Genomic DNA, 16,049 nt, shown 5'->3' with positions numbered 1-16,049 from the left:
TTGTACATGTAAGTATATTATTAATTTGTGGGATTAAGAAAAATGCTATATTTTATCTATGTGGGTTTAGTTCTTGAGGAAAAATATGCATCATGAAATTGATGTATCTTCCTAAGAGCTCTGAGTAATGTAAAACCTTAAAGTAAGGTATATCAAAGTTTAAAAATAACTATAATGACAAATGGGAACAAATGTCAAAATTTGTGAAAAATGTGCTTTGTTTTCATAGACAGGAGGTGTTCTGTCTTTAATAGAGTGCACATTGATCGAGGAGGCAGACACAAGTGATGATGATTGTAAGTTAAATTCAGCTGTTTGTAGTAATTGCAGTTTCTAGTTTCTTAAAATTGGTACCCTTTGTTTATTTTTCATAAGGGCAAATTGATATGTTCTCGCCTTTCATGAAGCCAGAGGAGTACAGCATTGAACTGATTCAGTAGAATAGATGTTTTAATAGTGGGCATGCTGGCTTTGATAAGGGTTTGTTTCGTTGTTTCTTGCTGTTGACATCTCGCATAGGATTTTCAAGTAGACTGGCTGAAGGAATGCGACAAATTATTTGCTGACTTTTATATACAACTTCACCCGGAGAATCTCAGAAAGAAGAAAATATGCCTTAAAAGAAGAAGCAGATAATTGGGTTTCTTAAATACATGGGGATTGAGTGAGTTGTCAGAATTAGTGGAAAGTTTTTGTCTTGGACTCCCTACAGATCTTGACTGCAGGCTTGTTCAAATGAAATAACAAAATACATTCCCAAGCTGATTTTATTGTTACTCATTTTGGCTTCCATCCTGCAGTTTTTGGCAAGTTTTGCACTTGAATTGTGAAAGTACTTTCATTAATTTCAGTGATACTTCTAGTATGCTGAGAGTGTATCAGCATAGATGTATTAAAAGGATTTTAGCCTTATTTGGTATCTTTAAAAGTAATGTATAGCAACTCCCACTACTGCATATTTGCAACTTTTTTTTGTATTTGGTGTATGTGAAAAACAAAATGAGTTTTGGATCCTGAGTTGGATTTGCTCTTTGTCAGACAGATGTTTTAAAGTAACTTCTATTTTAAATGAAACCATTATTTTCTTTGTCTTATAGTCTGAAGTCTCACATTTTGACTTTTTTTCCCCTCTCTGGCTGTAAAGCAAAAGGTACTGGACAAGTGTTCGGACACCTTGATTTCAAGCTTGTGGTTGAACCTCCGGATGCTCCTCCTTTTACTGTTGTCCTTTTAGCCCCATCACGACAGGAGAAAGCTGCATGGACAAGTGATATAAGTCAGGTAGCTTAATGCATTCTTTATTGTGTTTGTATTGAGATCTTAGTTTATTCTGTATTTCTGAAAACTAATCCAGGAGAGGGATATTGATTTCTTGAGGGCTGATTTGCTGTGATACATGTGAAAAAACCCGTAGTGTTACGTGTTTTCCTCAAAATTCTGTCTTTGCATTTGAGTCATCAGTGATAGATTTCTAAAGATGCTACTGTTGCTGGCAACATCTCCAGATTAATTGTCATCATGAGTAGAAATTGCTTAAAAATAAGTATTCTGAGTTACTTTCTTGTGGACCAACTTTTTTAAAGGAACAAAAATACAAAGATAAAAATCTCAAAATATGGTATGAGCTGCAACTCGGTGCATAAACATCTTACAGACAGACCTGATTGGAGAATTTTTTACAAAATGGATTTTCAGTGAATTGTTCCACTGTTGTTCCACTGACAAGTATTGCAATTATTTGCTGGAGAGGAAATTTCCAGGCCATTTAAGAACTGGCCTGGAACATGGGACACCCAGGAATAAGTCCATTCTTAGCCTAAATAATAATGAATTTAAATGAGAAAGTCATCTGCAGTCCATGTAGACTAGAGATCAGAGTTTGGGTCTGCCTCCAAAGGTCGCGTCGTCTCCTCCAAACCACTCAAACAATGCTACTGTGGTTTTAGGGGAAGAGCTGGAAAGCTCCACAGCTGAATTGAGCTGCATGCCTGCAAAGCTTGGAAGTGTCTTAGGAAGGCAGAATTAAACACGACTAGCTGCGTACGGCTGAGAGAGCAAAGGGTTGGCCAGACTGCCAGGGAAACAGTTAGAAGGGTTTCTCCCTTGATCCCTCTTTGAGGAAGGGGAGATCTCCCAGCTTTTGAAGACAGGGGTATTCTGAAGAGAGACGAGGCCAACAATTAACAGAAGCTTGTAAGTGAAAGCCTGAGAAAACTGAGACCTATTAGCATTGTGAGGCTGAAAAAGCTTCTCCATCCTTACATAGGAAGGGAAGCAAGAGATTCTGAGGGGATAAGTAGCAGCTTAAAAGAGGAGTAAGAAGGGGCACAAGATGCTGTGCAGACTGCAGACATTTGGGGCATGAATTGGTACCGTTGTTTACAAATGGCAGTCAAGTCAGTTGACTTGTCATGGTTTAACCCCAGCCAGCAACTAAACACCACGCAGCTGCTCACTCGCTCCCCCCCCCACCCAGTGGGATGGGGGAGAAAATCAGGAAAAGAAGCAAAACCCGTGGCTTGAGATAAGAACGGTTTAATAGAACAGAAAAGAAGAAACTAATAATGATAATGATAACACTAATAAAATGACAACAGTAATAATGAAAGGATTGGAATGTACAAATGATGCGCAGTGCAATTGCTCACCACCCACCGACCGACACCCAGCCAGTCCCCCAGCAGCGATTCCCCGCCCCCACTTCCCAGTTCCTATACTAGATAGGACATCACATGGTATGGAATACACCGTTGGCCAGTTTGGGTCAGGTGCCCTGGCTGTATCCTGTGCCAACTTCTTGTGCCCCTCCAGCTTTCTCGCTGGCTGGGCATGAGAAGCTGAAAAGTCCTTGACTTTAGTCTAAACACTACCCAGCAACAACTGAAAACATCAGTGTTATCAACATTCTTCGCATACTGAACTTAAAACATAGCACCGTACCAGCTACTAGGAAGACAGTTAACTCTATCCCAGCTGAAACCAGGACATACTTATACTCTATCTGGAGAGCAATAAAGAAGAAAATAACTGGAGAAAGAAAATTTGGGGTGAAAATTTAGATAACACATGAAAACTTCTAAACAATTGAGATCACTGGTTTCTTGAAAACCAGTTTGTGTTTCTGAATGAGCCCATTGCCAGCAGAAACGTTGCCATAAGAAATTACTGAATCGCCTGCCCAGAAGCATTTTTTTCTTTTTAACCCTGGCCACAACCCTCAAGGAGAACATACAAAGTATGCTAACAAAAAGGGCCTATAAAACCTATTTTTTTAGTAAATATGTGTTCTCCTATGTTTGCAAATAAAAAAGTATACATGTGGTTGCTGTCCACTCACAGCGTTAGTCTTAGTGCCCAGAATTCTGCATCTTATTAAATTATATATGCATAAGACATATAAGTCATATTTGTCTATATGTTCCTAGTGAGACTTCTTGAATTTATATTCCTTTCATGCAAACCATACACTTCTTATGGAAAATGCATGGGTTTTGTTGATGCTGAAGAAGCCTCTCCTCTTCTAGTTTGAGCTTATTGTCCTTCAGCTCTAGATCCCAATTATACTCATTCCTTAGCTAGAATGCTAGTATCTGTCAGGGGGGGTAGTAAATGCTAGGCCTATGCAGACTGAGGATAACAGTGCTGAATTACCTCAGGCGGTTTTATAATTGGTGCTAAGAGCTTCTTTGCAACATTTAGAATTAATACAGGGGAAATGATGTATTTTTATTAGATTTTTTTTCTCAGTGCTTTTAGGTAACAATTTGATAAAATCATAATGTGAATTGTTATAACTGCACTTTTCAAACAATCTTAATAACCTGAATTTAAAAACACATATAGCTACATAGATCATATTTTAAATGTATAGCTATGTAGATATATTTTAAACCTGAAGAGGCTTCTGATTATCTTGTCTGACCAATCTGACATCAGTCATTATTTTGCTACGAGACCTTCCAAAGCCAGCAGACGATTTTTATTCTTTAAGTCAAGGTAAATGTATATGATAATTTTGTAAACTCCTTTTTACTGATGTAAAGAAATAATGTTTTTATATATATGTATGTATGGTACTTGACGAATAAAACTAGACAGCATTATAAAGACGAGTCCTGTAGTGTTAAGTGGCAGGTACTTGTTGCAGACCATATAATCCCGATCCACTGGGCAGATTCTCTGCTGACTTCCAAGAGCAAGGCTTGTGGTGCTCTGTTACCTTAACTACATAAAAGTACAAACCAAAAGATAATGGTGTACAAAGGGCTTCGAGCTACCCCTATGCACTGCCAGCACTGAGCTGCTTTGAGGCTTGAAGAACAGCTTATGCACCCCTAGTCTGTAGACTTCTACTGGCCACAGGACAGCCTGTAATTTCTAAAGCAGTATGTGCTGTGACCATGCCCAGAAGTGTCTTTCCAGCTTCTAATACCCAGCTCAAAACATTTATATAAGAGTTTGCAAGGAGCTCCTTGGACAGCATCTTCATAGCTATATTTTACAATAAGAGCACCACTTGAATTTGTTTTTACAAGTGTGTTCCTAGCAACTGGTTATATTTCTCTTTGGTCTTTTTGCACAGTGTAAAGGTTAAGGTATTAGTGTATCCGTTTGTGTATAAAGTATTCTAACTTTCTTGCAGTGTTGATTTTTCAAGCTTAACTCTCATTCAGGAAATGCTAGAGATATTTAATTTCATTCAGTTTTAAAGGAACTTAAAAGGAAATTTCACTTCCAACTCAAAATACTTAATCATGTGGGAAGAAGGATGCTGAGCTGAATACCCTGAGTGTGCTGGTAAAGATGCGTGGACTTGCAGATGTGCAAATCAAAGGCAGAAGACTGAAGAAGCATGTCCACTATAGTTCTTGCATCACTGCTTTTCATTTATGAAAATATCTTGTACCAATCAGTCCGTACCCTGTAAAATCTATGCTTTAAGCCTACAAAGATATGAAAAGTGTGAAAGTAAGTCCCCTTACCCTGTGTTTTGATTTCAACGGTTCTCAATATTTGTTTTCACAGTGCATTGATAATATAAGGTGCAATGGTTTAATGACCATAGTGTTTGAAGAAAACTCTAAAGTCACAGTGCCACATATGATCAAGTAAGTGCATCATTTTTTTCCCTAGTGAACAAAATAGCTTGTTGGTTTTTTGTAATAAAAGTTTTAACAAAAGAAAATAAATTAATTTTTTCCCCTGTTTTTGTTCAATGGAATTAATTCTACATCCCAAAATGTATTTTTTCAAATCTCTTTCTGGATATGGTAGGGATGACTCAAAATGGTAAACTCTCCATTCACAGTATTGGACTGTATGGGATCACAGCTCAGATTTATCTATTATTTGTGAAGTTGCCTTCAGTTATGGTTCAGATGGATAATTTTATTCTCTGCTGGCTCTTCTCTGTCATACCACTCATAATTTTATTGAATGTGTTTTTAAATGTGTTCACAATTTAGGTGACTGCAGACAAGTATCATTTTCCAGGGTATTTTATTGTATTGGCCAAAATCTTTCTTCTCTTCATTGCTCTTATTTCTGAGAAAAAATTATTTTCTCTCATAATTTTAACTGATCACATCAAGGTGACATCATTATTCATAAACCTGCTTCCTTCACCCTTGGATTCTTTCAGTCATTTATTGTGATAAGTAATTTTTAATTGTAGACAGCAATTTTCAATACATGATTCCAAATTTCTAACACAATTTTACCTCTTGGATCCTCTACAGATCTGTATTTACATGAGTTTTACCTACTATTATCCAATATAAATATTAAGGAATAGAACATAGGGATAGAAACAGAAGTATTTGCTTTCTCACTGTTATCTGTCACTAGACCATTTCTCTCTCTTGGATGTACTCCATACATGAAGCTTTCTCAAATGCCTGTTTTGTAGTTGTTGCCTCTCCTCTCTTTGTATATGTTTAGAGATGAAAAAGAGATAAAATCTGTGAATACACTGTTAGGACATATAACTTTGATCCCAGGAAAGAAGGCATTTTATTATCTTCACTTTTATTCCAGGAACTCTCCAGTGTGTAAACACTTCTGTTACCTGCTGAATGTTAAAAATATGTTCATCTGTGTTCAAATTGTAGAGTACAGCAAGGTCTTAATCCTAATGTCAAGAGAAAGAAATCTTAATTCTAAAAAAGCATACAGGACAACAGACACAAATTTGCTGTTCTCTTTCTGAGATTTTACTCATCTGATTTTTAGCACACATTGACTTTTAGAGTCAGATGTCTTTGGATGAAATAAAAAAAAATTGTCACTTTTCTGAGGACCCAACTTAAGAAAGAATAATTTTTTTGTTGTTTCTTTTATGTAATGCAGTGTAAAAGTGTGTGGAATATCTTGATGGTGTATTCTAAGAAAATCCAATCATGAAAAGAACAGGCAGTATTGAAAGATGCTTTACGTAGTATCTATCCCCTTTTTTTAGAAACTAAGCCTTCAACTAGATAAAACTAAGCAGAACTGAATTTGGAAAAAAACCATTGTGAGTAGGGTTAAGTAAATGGTTCATTTTTGGTTTGATGTCCAAACAAAAACTAGTCCTTTTTTTTTTTTTTTTTTTTTACTGAAACAAAGCCTCTCCATGGTTTCCACTTTGAAATTTGAGATGTTTCATGCTGTTCCCTTTTTTAAAAAAAAAAAAAAAAAAAAAAAAATTCTTGCAGCCTGAGGGCAGGTGTTGCCTTGCAGGTGAGCCTTAAGCTTAGTAAGGAGTTAATTTTCCTGTCTTTTGCTAGGGTCCATTAGTTTATTTTAGATAGAGCTAGATCCCAGCAGAAAAAATTGCAATCAGTCTATTATTCTATTGTTAGCTTCTACTAAGATTGGACTACATGTCACAACAGTCTGAAAGAGACAAGAAGGGACAATTCTGCCTCCTGTTCCATTTCAGAAATTTAAGCATCATTAATGGTTTCTTAGACTTTGAAATGTAAATTAATTATTTGCCAAAAATAAAATTTAAATTCCCTTAGTTATGGCATAAAATATAACTGAATGGAAGCAGGTATTGCCACAGATTAAGAGTTTTCTTGTGTTGATGAAGTACAAGAATGCATATATATTTGGTGATTGTATGTTGACAGGAGCAGCTAAAGTGATATCACTACTGTACCATAATCACTCTTCCTCTTTGGTAAAATATTCTAAATTTAACTTTTGTGTAGATCTGATGCTCGTCTTCATAGAGATGACATTGATATCTGCTTCAGCAAAACACTGAATTCCTGCAAAGTACCCCAAATCCGTTATGCAAGCGTCGAGCGCCTTTTGGAGCGGCTAACAGACTTGCGATTTCTAAGTATTGATTTCCTGAATACTTTCCTACATACTTACCGCATATTTACTACTGCAGCTGTTGTACTGGAAAAACTTTCAGACATATACAGGCGGCCCTTCACTTCCATTCCCGTCAGGTGAGCTCTGGGCTTTTTCCCATCTGTCATAGGTTTCTTACAGAATTACCATGGTGGCATTTGTTGTTGGCATTGTTGAAACCATGATTTTCTGTTATATAAATAATCTAAGAAGAAAGTTCTTCCTTTGTAAATAGGACATAACTTCTTAGGTAAGTCTGTCTTAACTTTCTGCCCAGGCTTTGAGGACTAAGTGTCATACAGATGACAGTATGACATATATATATATTTGCACAAAATTTGTTCGTAAGTGTTTTCACTTAAATCTGCTAGGCGTTTGTTATGATCTGTTGCTTTTTTTTGTTTCCTACTCTCAGGTCTTTGGAGTTATTCTTTGCTACCAGTCAAAACAACAGAGGAGAGTACCTGGCTGATGGGAAGTCGCCACATCTCTGTCGCAAGTTTTCTTCTCCTCCTCCATTGTCACTCTCCAGAACTTCGTCACCTGTCAGAACCCGAAAACTGTCGTTGACCTCACCACTGAATTCAAGGATTGGTGCCCTTGACCTCTCTACTTCATCTGTGGCGGGCAGTCCTACCTCGACCTACAGCCCAGCCACCTCCCCGCCGCCAACGGGTAGTAAAGTACCCCTGGACCTCAGCAAAGGGCCCTCCTCTCCTGAGCAAAGCCCTGGCTCCATTGAGGACAGCTTGGAGAACCCTCGTGTTGACCTCTGTAACAAGCTGAGGAGAAGCATTCGAAGAGGTATTACATACCCACAAAATACTGAATGTTACTTTTGATGAATAGGGTAGTCTCTAAGGTAGGCTTGACTTTTATCAGATTACTGCTGAGAAGTTGTTTCCCATGTCTTTTTTTTTCCTCCTGATCACCATCAGTTCTGTTGTGAAACCAAATACTCTGCTCTCTCTTTCATCTCTAGTAGAGGCTGTGATGCGTTGTCTGTTTCCACCGCTTTGTTGCTTCTTGTAGGAATAGTAGTATGGCAGAATGGCCTTGTGCGTTTTCCCTTCAGCAGAGTGTGAAGGAGAAAGGCCGAAGGAAATACTTGATGCCAGTTGTGTTTCCTGAGGTGAAAGATTTTGGAGTTGTACCATTACTACAGGAAGTAAAATATTAAGTTAAAAAGAAATAGGGATGTAAACACCTAACAGCTTTAACATGTACATAACAGGCCTGGTTTTCCAGGAGGATTTCATCACTGATCCAAACAGGTAATTTATGTGATACACTTGGTACATTGGTGAGATTCATACCACCTGGTTGTTATCCATCCAGAAGGTAGATGTCTAATATAGATTAATTGCTCCTGGGCAAATGCCTGCTTTCCTCTACGGGTTGGGTAAAGCACCTTGGAATAGGTACTGCTTCCAGAGGCCTAAAGGTAGTTGATATAAACCTCAATGTGGGCATCTAGAATGGGATCATTGTATTTATAGATGGCAAAGCAAGAATGTATCTCTAATCTCATAGGATACATAAGTGTGCACCTATTTCTCATTGCTCTTTGGGGATGGAGAGGTGGTCTTCTGAACTAGAATAGAAGTATACAGTAATTTTTTGTATTGTTGTTACATTAAACAGAAGACAAGGAAATAAAAAAATGCTATTTTTTCCCTAAAATTCATGTTTAGAAAAGGTCTTGCATGGCCTGACTTACAGTCTCAGGAATTTGAACTGTTAATCTGAGCAAAATGTAGCTCAATTTTACTTGCAAGTACTGTAACAATGAAAATTGATACAACCCAAGAGGAAAGAAGAAAAAGATTATCAAACATAAACTAAGAAAAATACGATTGCAGCATTATCTCTACTCCTTACTGATGAATTGAAATAAGAAATTTGATGTTGTATTATACAGAGAGATTGTTTTTACAGAATGTAGTCTCTTGTTTAAAAAAAAATTACCCACCTTAGCATTATAGGAGTCTATGCTTGCCCATGCTTTATGCTTTCATAAAATGCTGGTTGGCTGTTATACTTAATAATTATATTTCTGTATGCTGGATGTTTTTAAATGAATAGCATTACAGACCATTTATATATATAAAATATAGTATTTTACTATGTAGAGTTGGGCAAATTCTTCTTGTGCACTAGTGTAACCACATTCAAATCCACGTGATAGCACAGCATGTCCCAAAATAGAGGCCATGCATTAGAAGTAATTGTACACAGGTAACTGCAGTCTTATGTGTAATGTTTTTTGCTATATACTGTAAAGTAAACTAGTAAAGAATAGGTTATTCTGACCTAGTGTTAGCACTAGGCATTGTTGCAGAGGTATTAAGATTTTGCATTCCAGTCTGTCAAAGCTGGAAGTGTTGTCTGGGCAGCATGAGGAACATTTGGAAATGCCAAGAACCTCATATAAATGCTAAATTGCTGTCTGTGCAGTGTCTCCAGTCCCTTTGGGGATCTCCTGCTGAACAGTTTGCACTCAGTTTGGAGGAATTTGCAGCTATATAGCTCTGTTCTGTGGGGTAAAGTCCTTTTGTCACACAGCTGTGTATAGCATGTTGAGGAAGAGGAGTAAGTTTAAAAAAAAAAAAAATCTCACAAGGAGAATGGAAATGGGTAGTAGGAGAACTACAAAATGCTAATCTGCACGTTTCCTGTCATACTTAATGCGTTTTTTTGGTTTTGAAGTTTTCTGGGTAAGGATGCCAGTTCTACTTAATCAGGAGGCACCACCCTATTACGGTTAATACTGTTGCTCTGGTAGTGCTAGATTTCCAAGAAAACAGCTGTGGCTTACTCTAAATCCAATATAACCGTACAAATTCTGTTCAGCAGGACATATTATAGTGGTTGTTGTTCTCCTTGAATGTTGTCCATTTACATCCTGGAATTTCCACCTTCTTCACCCACTTTCAAAGTTGTTGTTTGCTTTCAAAGTTTTTGTTTTCCAAAGTTTTTGTTTATGTATATTTTTCTATATACAATGCTTATGCTGCCGGCACAGTTGTCATTCATATCAAATGTAGGATATATTTTATCAGCTTCTTTTCCCTCATTTTGGAAGTAGTATTTCTGCCATTCCTTTTTTGTTCTTTTATAGAAGAACTCCTCCATGGAGCAATCTGCTCTCCGGTACTGTTTGGCCATTTTATTGGGCAGTTTTTGATTACACGTAGTTATCCACCAAGGATTATTTTCCCTAGCTCATACAAAACCTGTGAGTTCAAGTATCCTTAATACATGTGTATTGCACTGCATATTCTGCTGACTTAAAGAGCAGTCTTATCCAAGCTATTTTTAAAACTGACAACTTGCTGGTTTTCACCAAGTTCCTTATTTATGAGTTTTTGTGTGGCTATGTCATTGGTACAAAACTTTCCCAGTCCTTTAACTACATCCAGAGGATAATTATTGCTGAGTCTTCTTAATGCAAGTTTCATGGAAACTTCCAGAAGCAGCACTGTTTAAAAAACTATAAACCAGAGATTAAATGGAAACAACTTTGTGTTAGATGGTATTTAGTGGTATTAGGTTGGTATTGAAACACTGGTAATAAATGCTATTAATTAATGGCCCTTTTTAAAACTTTACCAGTTTTGGTAATCACCAAATGGCTATCACCATCAGTGAAGCCCCCTTTGATGTACATACTCTTTTTTATCATGCAGTACAGTTCAGATTGTTCAAAGTTGATCATTTGCAGACTTTCTATCTCTTGGTGTTTGTAAACTGAGAGTCCTGAATCACCCACATACTCTGTAATGTCTGCAGAAGCACTCCGTATCTAAGACAAGCTAACCTAATACTCTGTGCTTTAAAAAAGTGTATCTTAAAGCCCCATACCATAGTTCTGTATGACCTCTTGGATATTTTCAGAGAACATTTATACTTTATAAATACATTAATTTAATGTAATATAATATAATACAATACAATGCAATATAATATAATAATTGATACATTAATTAATATATCGTGTTATAAATTTATTCTAATAAAATATAATGTAATATAATATAGTACAATATAATTATAATATAAAAAGTTGTAATAATGAGTTGCAAGTTATGAGTGATAATGCCAGTATTAACATTTACTGTCTTTTAAAGCAGCAGTTCTAGAATCTGTGTCAGTGGACCGGACAATTCCTGAAAGCACCTCAGCAGTGGATACCACAGAGCTTTCACCGTGTAGATCCCCTTCAACACCACGTCATCTCCGCTATCGTCAACCAGGAGGTAAGAACCTGATGTTTCTTGCCTCTGTGAGTCACTTTAAAGAGTTTACATACTAGAGCTGTAATCTTTGCAGGATATTAGGAAAGAATAATGTTTGAATAATGTGTTTTGCTTGTATTTTCCTTATTTCTCAGGTATTTTAAAAAAAGCTGTTAGAATGTGAATTACGCCGGTTAATTTGTGTAGTAATAACAAGAGACTTGGAAGCATATTGGGACTTTGGTAGGATGAAATATTCTATATAGCTTGAGCAGGATGTGCCCAAGTTCAAGACTAATATTGAATTAGTCCTATTCTCACAAAACTCTCAAGACCTTGACAGATTTTTTTCAGCTACTAAGAGGACATGCTTTGGGCACCAAATGTAATCATGAAATACAAAACACCCATTATTGTCAATGGCGAGTGACTGTGTCTGTTTCTTCATATAACACTGAATATTTACAGATGGTGTCACATTATTCATTCCAAAATTTGAATAAACTGCTCAATTGAAGAGGAAAAGTGAGAGCTGGAGCTCCTCAAATAGCTCTCACGTGACTCTCTGAAATCATTAGCAGAGCTGTGAGCTACGTCCATGAACGCTTAAAATGCTGCCATCTCATGTAAGCCAGATTTCTAGGCAGTTATTTCATGCCTGGGATTAAAACAACAAAACCAGAGCAGTGTCTTCTCAACTGTTAATAAGTTGCTGAGACACTTTAATTTTAAACCAATAGTAATCTTCTGTTACTGGGCGTGTTTATGGTGAGATGGCAAGATTTGGGAGTTGGAAACCGGGGAACAATGCCATATTATCTGAGTACTAGTCAGAAGCAAGGTTCACAGCGCTCCCTATAAAGTTTGATAAATTGTGCAAAACTGTACTCATCCTAGGCAGTGACCTGGGAAAATATGTGAATCTAGTTATCAGAAGTTGGTTAATATGCTTAGCTCTCTAACATGATTCTTTAGTTAAGTTAATTTTCTACACCATTGGTTTTGTCTTTTTTTTTTTTCCTTTTTCTGTTTGGTTACTCGTTGGTTCTGTTGGTTGCTTGTTCCTCACCTTGGCAGTGTCTTAGACACTTTTTTCATAGCAACATTAATTATACCGACCTGGATATGAAACTTAAATTGCAAATAAGATTATGACGGTTTTATTTCCCTTAATATTAAGTCCTCTGGCAATGAAAACGTAACATGTTCACAAAGTATAAACATTAGTGAAGATTTTAAGGTTTATTGTTGCGTAACTTGAAAAATATGAAAAGTATGTATACTTTTCTCTGTCTATTTCCTTTACAGTACAAACTGCTGACAACAGCCACTGTTCGGTTTCTCCTGCTTCTGCTTTTGCTATTGCTACAGCTGCAGCAGGGCATGGGAGTCCACCAGGTGAGAGAAATGTGTTGTACCAAAGAGAGATAATAATAAGATACTTAGGTCTCAAAAGGTAAATATTTCTTAAGAACATACTTATCTGAATCCTAAATAGCCTCTGATTTGTTACTTGAATCTGTTGTTGTTTTGAGTCTGGAATCCTGCCCTTTGTGTGGACATTGCAGTACAGCATTCACAGATAATTGGAGCCTTGGCTTCCAGTTATGTGGCCATTATGAAAGCATTTGTAATGTAACACATTTAACCGAAAGTGGAATTGACTCATAAGAATGACTAAAACACCTTAAGGCAGGGTGTTCAGGTACATCCACCCTGTTGCATTTCCTGCTGTGGCAGTCTGGAAATTTGGGCTGATGAAGCAATTTATGTTACCAAAGAGTAAAAGCATCTTTTAGCCTGTTTATATACTACCCTGTCCTGGGGACTTGCCAGCAACCATCACTGTATCTGTTTGAAAGAAGTAAAGGATGAGAATGTATTCAGAAATATCTTTTAGAACAAAACACGAAACCTATCAAATAAGGACTGCATACTATACCACATACCTTCAAGAAACTCTTCAGAGCTTTGTGCCTTTGTTTTGTGGACTCTAAGGAGATTGCCATACTATTCAGTGAGATTTTGAACTATCATGGTATAAACCAATGATAGCTTTTCTTGCTGACTTAAATCAGAATTATATTTGGCACTCCACATTTCCAGTTCATCTATCAGTTGAATTTTTGTATTCTGTCCTTAATACTAGTCCAGCCTATTACTGAAAGGTTAATATTTTACATATATGTAATCTGCCAAACACCTAGATCATATCTTTCTTGGTTTTATTTTTTTTGTATTCACTTACAATTTTATTTTGAAAATGAGCTTTTTTATGCCCACGGTTGGTATGTATAACAGCAATTGTACTTAACTAAATTATTGCAAGTGTGTACTGTATATTCCTTGGAAAGCAGCTATGTTGTCTATTGACTGGAGCTATTTAGTGCAACTTAAAATACTTAAGTTTTGAATTCACTTGCTGTCTTGCTGTGTACCCTTTGACATACTAGTATTTTCCGCTAACTGAGTCCTGTCCTAGGTCATGGTACAAATAAAAAGCAACTTTTTTAAGGTCCACACAATTACTTTTACTTTGCATTGACACACTCAAACCCCACAGTTAATTTTGATTATGTATGACAAAGCATAGTCCAAATGTAAATTAACACCTGCCTCTTTTCCATCATAACAGTTGGAATGTCAAGAAACTGCTTTGAAGACCCTAGTCTCAAAATCACTCAAGAAATTCTATGCAAGTCAGTAAATCATCACCATTGATTTCAGTGGATTTTGTATCCACTGTGTCTAAAGTTGTGGTCATTCACTTGAGTGAGTAGGCATCATGAGAAAATAATTTCTGGATAAACCTGGATCAGCACTTGTATTACTCTGATGTATTTCCTGTGATCTTTAGATGATAACAAGAGAGTAAAGTTCAGTTTTAGGAACTTTATGAACCTGTCACAAACATGTACTTAGTAATTTTTTTTGAAATGATGAGTATCCTCTGCCTTTGGAATCAGACACTGTCAAGGAATCAGCAACATTTTGCTTTATGAATTAATTCCAGTATGTTTACAAATTGTTCAAAAAACACAGTAAGAATAAAAAATACTGTTTTTTCCTGCTAGGACCAATTCAATTAAAAATTAGTGCTTTTATATTGCTAAAAGCACAACTTTTCAATATTTGTACTATTGAAGTATAAGAGAAAATAAAATCTGCAGGTATGCAATCAATTGAAGGAATATCAAAGCATGGGGCTGTTGAAAAAGGAAAAAACAACATCCCTAATATTCTTAAGTACTTTTTTGTATTGCTGTTTAAGCTAGCTCTGCATAAAAGGTCATTCTCCTGGGTGATGTAAAAAACCAATAAGAAGGTTCTGCAGCAAATCTGACAAGAAAAGTGTGTGGTGGGGAGTCTCAGGACACTGAGGTGGAGCAAGGCTGGCCACATGTAATCAATATGAAAATTCAAGGCTACAAACCGCAGCTCAAACAGCTGAATTACCTGTTTTGTAACTTGATGCAATTCATCATGGTAGAGATTGTATTAAAGCTGCAGAGTCATGCAGTTCAAATTTGGGTAATTCAAATAATTCTATTTCTTCCCCATGTATATGTTATCATAATCATGTGTGTTTGTAAAATAATGCCTTTTTTTCCAGTGGGCTCCTGTCTCATTCACTGCATAGGATGGACATGATCCCTCAGTGAATCAGGTTTGGGTAGTGAACGAGATTTATGGCTTTTTTTCTTTTTTCAGTTGGTCCTTGGCCTCACTGCTGCAGACATTTTGATGTGTGCCATTTAATATACTCATACATGGAACTTAAATAGAATGGCATGTGAAATTCAGGTTTGATAAATACTAAGTGATGCACATGAGGAAAACCAGTCTGAGCTTTGCACTTGAAAGGATGGGCTCTGTGCTGGACATTATCGCTCAGGACCAAGATCTAAGGATTACAATAGATAGTTCCCTTAAACGATCTTAGTGCTCAGCAGGACCCAAAAAGGTAAAGGAAACATCAGGAATTATTAGCAGAGGAATAAAGGACAAAGCAGAGAAGACCAGTATAAATCCAGAATTTGCATGCATATTGAAGACTATGTACAGTTGCGGTATGTCCTGTTTGAGAGGAGGGGATGAGAACTAGAGGAGGCTGAGAGTTTGCAGTCAAGGATGAGTGGAAGTATAAAATGGCTTCTGTGCATTTGAAGTTTAGAGAAGAGATTACTTGGAGGGTTGATGAGAAAGTTCTGCAAAATCATGGGTGTCACAGGGAGGGTAAGTAGGCATTTGTTGCTTTTTCTGATGCAAGAGGTAGGAGGCAACAGATTAATTTCATGAGGCCAAGGTTCAAAGCAAACACGAGTTTCTGGTTCTTTGTGCAATGAATAGAAGGCCTGTGAGATTCTGCTGAGTGACATTGGAAATTAAGAGACCTGGGTTCAAAAAGTGGACAGCTGCCTGCAAGCGAGAGTAGTAGTTTCTAGACTGGAAACTAGAACAGAT

The 16,049-nt window shown here is 36.8% G+C and overlaps 1 protein-coding gene across 2 annotated transcripts in view; it reads left to right on the top strand.

Moving 5' to 3' along the window:
* Positions 1-16,049, top strand: part of RASGRF2 (Ras protein specific guanine nucleotide releasing factor 2) — a 131,532-nt gene that overhangs the window by 65,323 nt on the left and 50,160 nt on the right. The window contains exons 11-17 of one of the 2 annotated variants that reach the window (XM_052777980.1): positions 230-296; positions 1,145-1,281; positions 5,026-5,108; positions 7,197-7,445; positions 7,763-8,151; positions 11,481-11,606; positions 12,894-12,983. In XM_052777980.1, the coding sequence (XP_052633940.1) occupies positions 230-296; positions 1,145-1,281; positions 5,026-5,108; positions 7,197-7,445; positions 7,763-8,151; positions 11,481-11,606; positions 12,894-12,983 (1,141 nt within the window). Of the gene's footprint in view, positions 1-229; positions 297-1,144; positions 1,282-5,025; positions 5,109-7,196; positions 7,446-7,762; positions 8,152-11,477; positions 11,607-12,893; positions 12,984-16,049 lie in introns of both variants that reach the window. The other variant, XM_052777979.1, reaches the window with a different exon arrangement.

The sequence above is a fragment of the Harpia harpyja genome, chromosome Z, assembly GCF_026419915.1.
Source record: "Harpia harpyja isolate bHarHar1 chromosome Z, bHarHar1 primary haplotype, whole genome shotgun sequence".
Lineage (NCBI taxonomy): Eukaryota > Metazoa > Chordata > Aves > Accipitriformes > Accipitridae > Harpia > Harpia harpyja.
The sequence above is the reverse complement of the archived record's forward strand: the minus strand, read 5'-3'. Positions and strand labels throughout refer to the sequence as shown.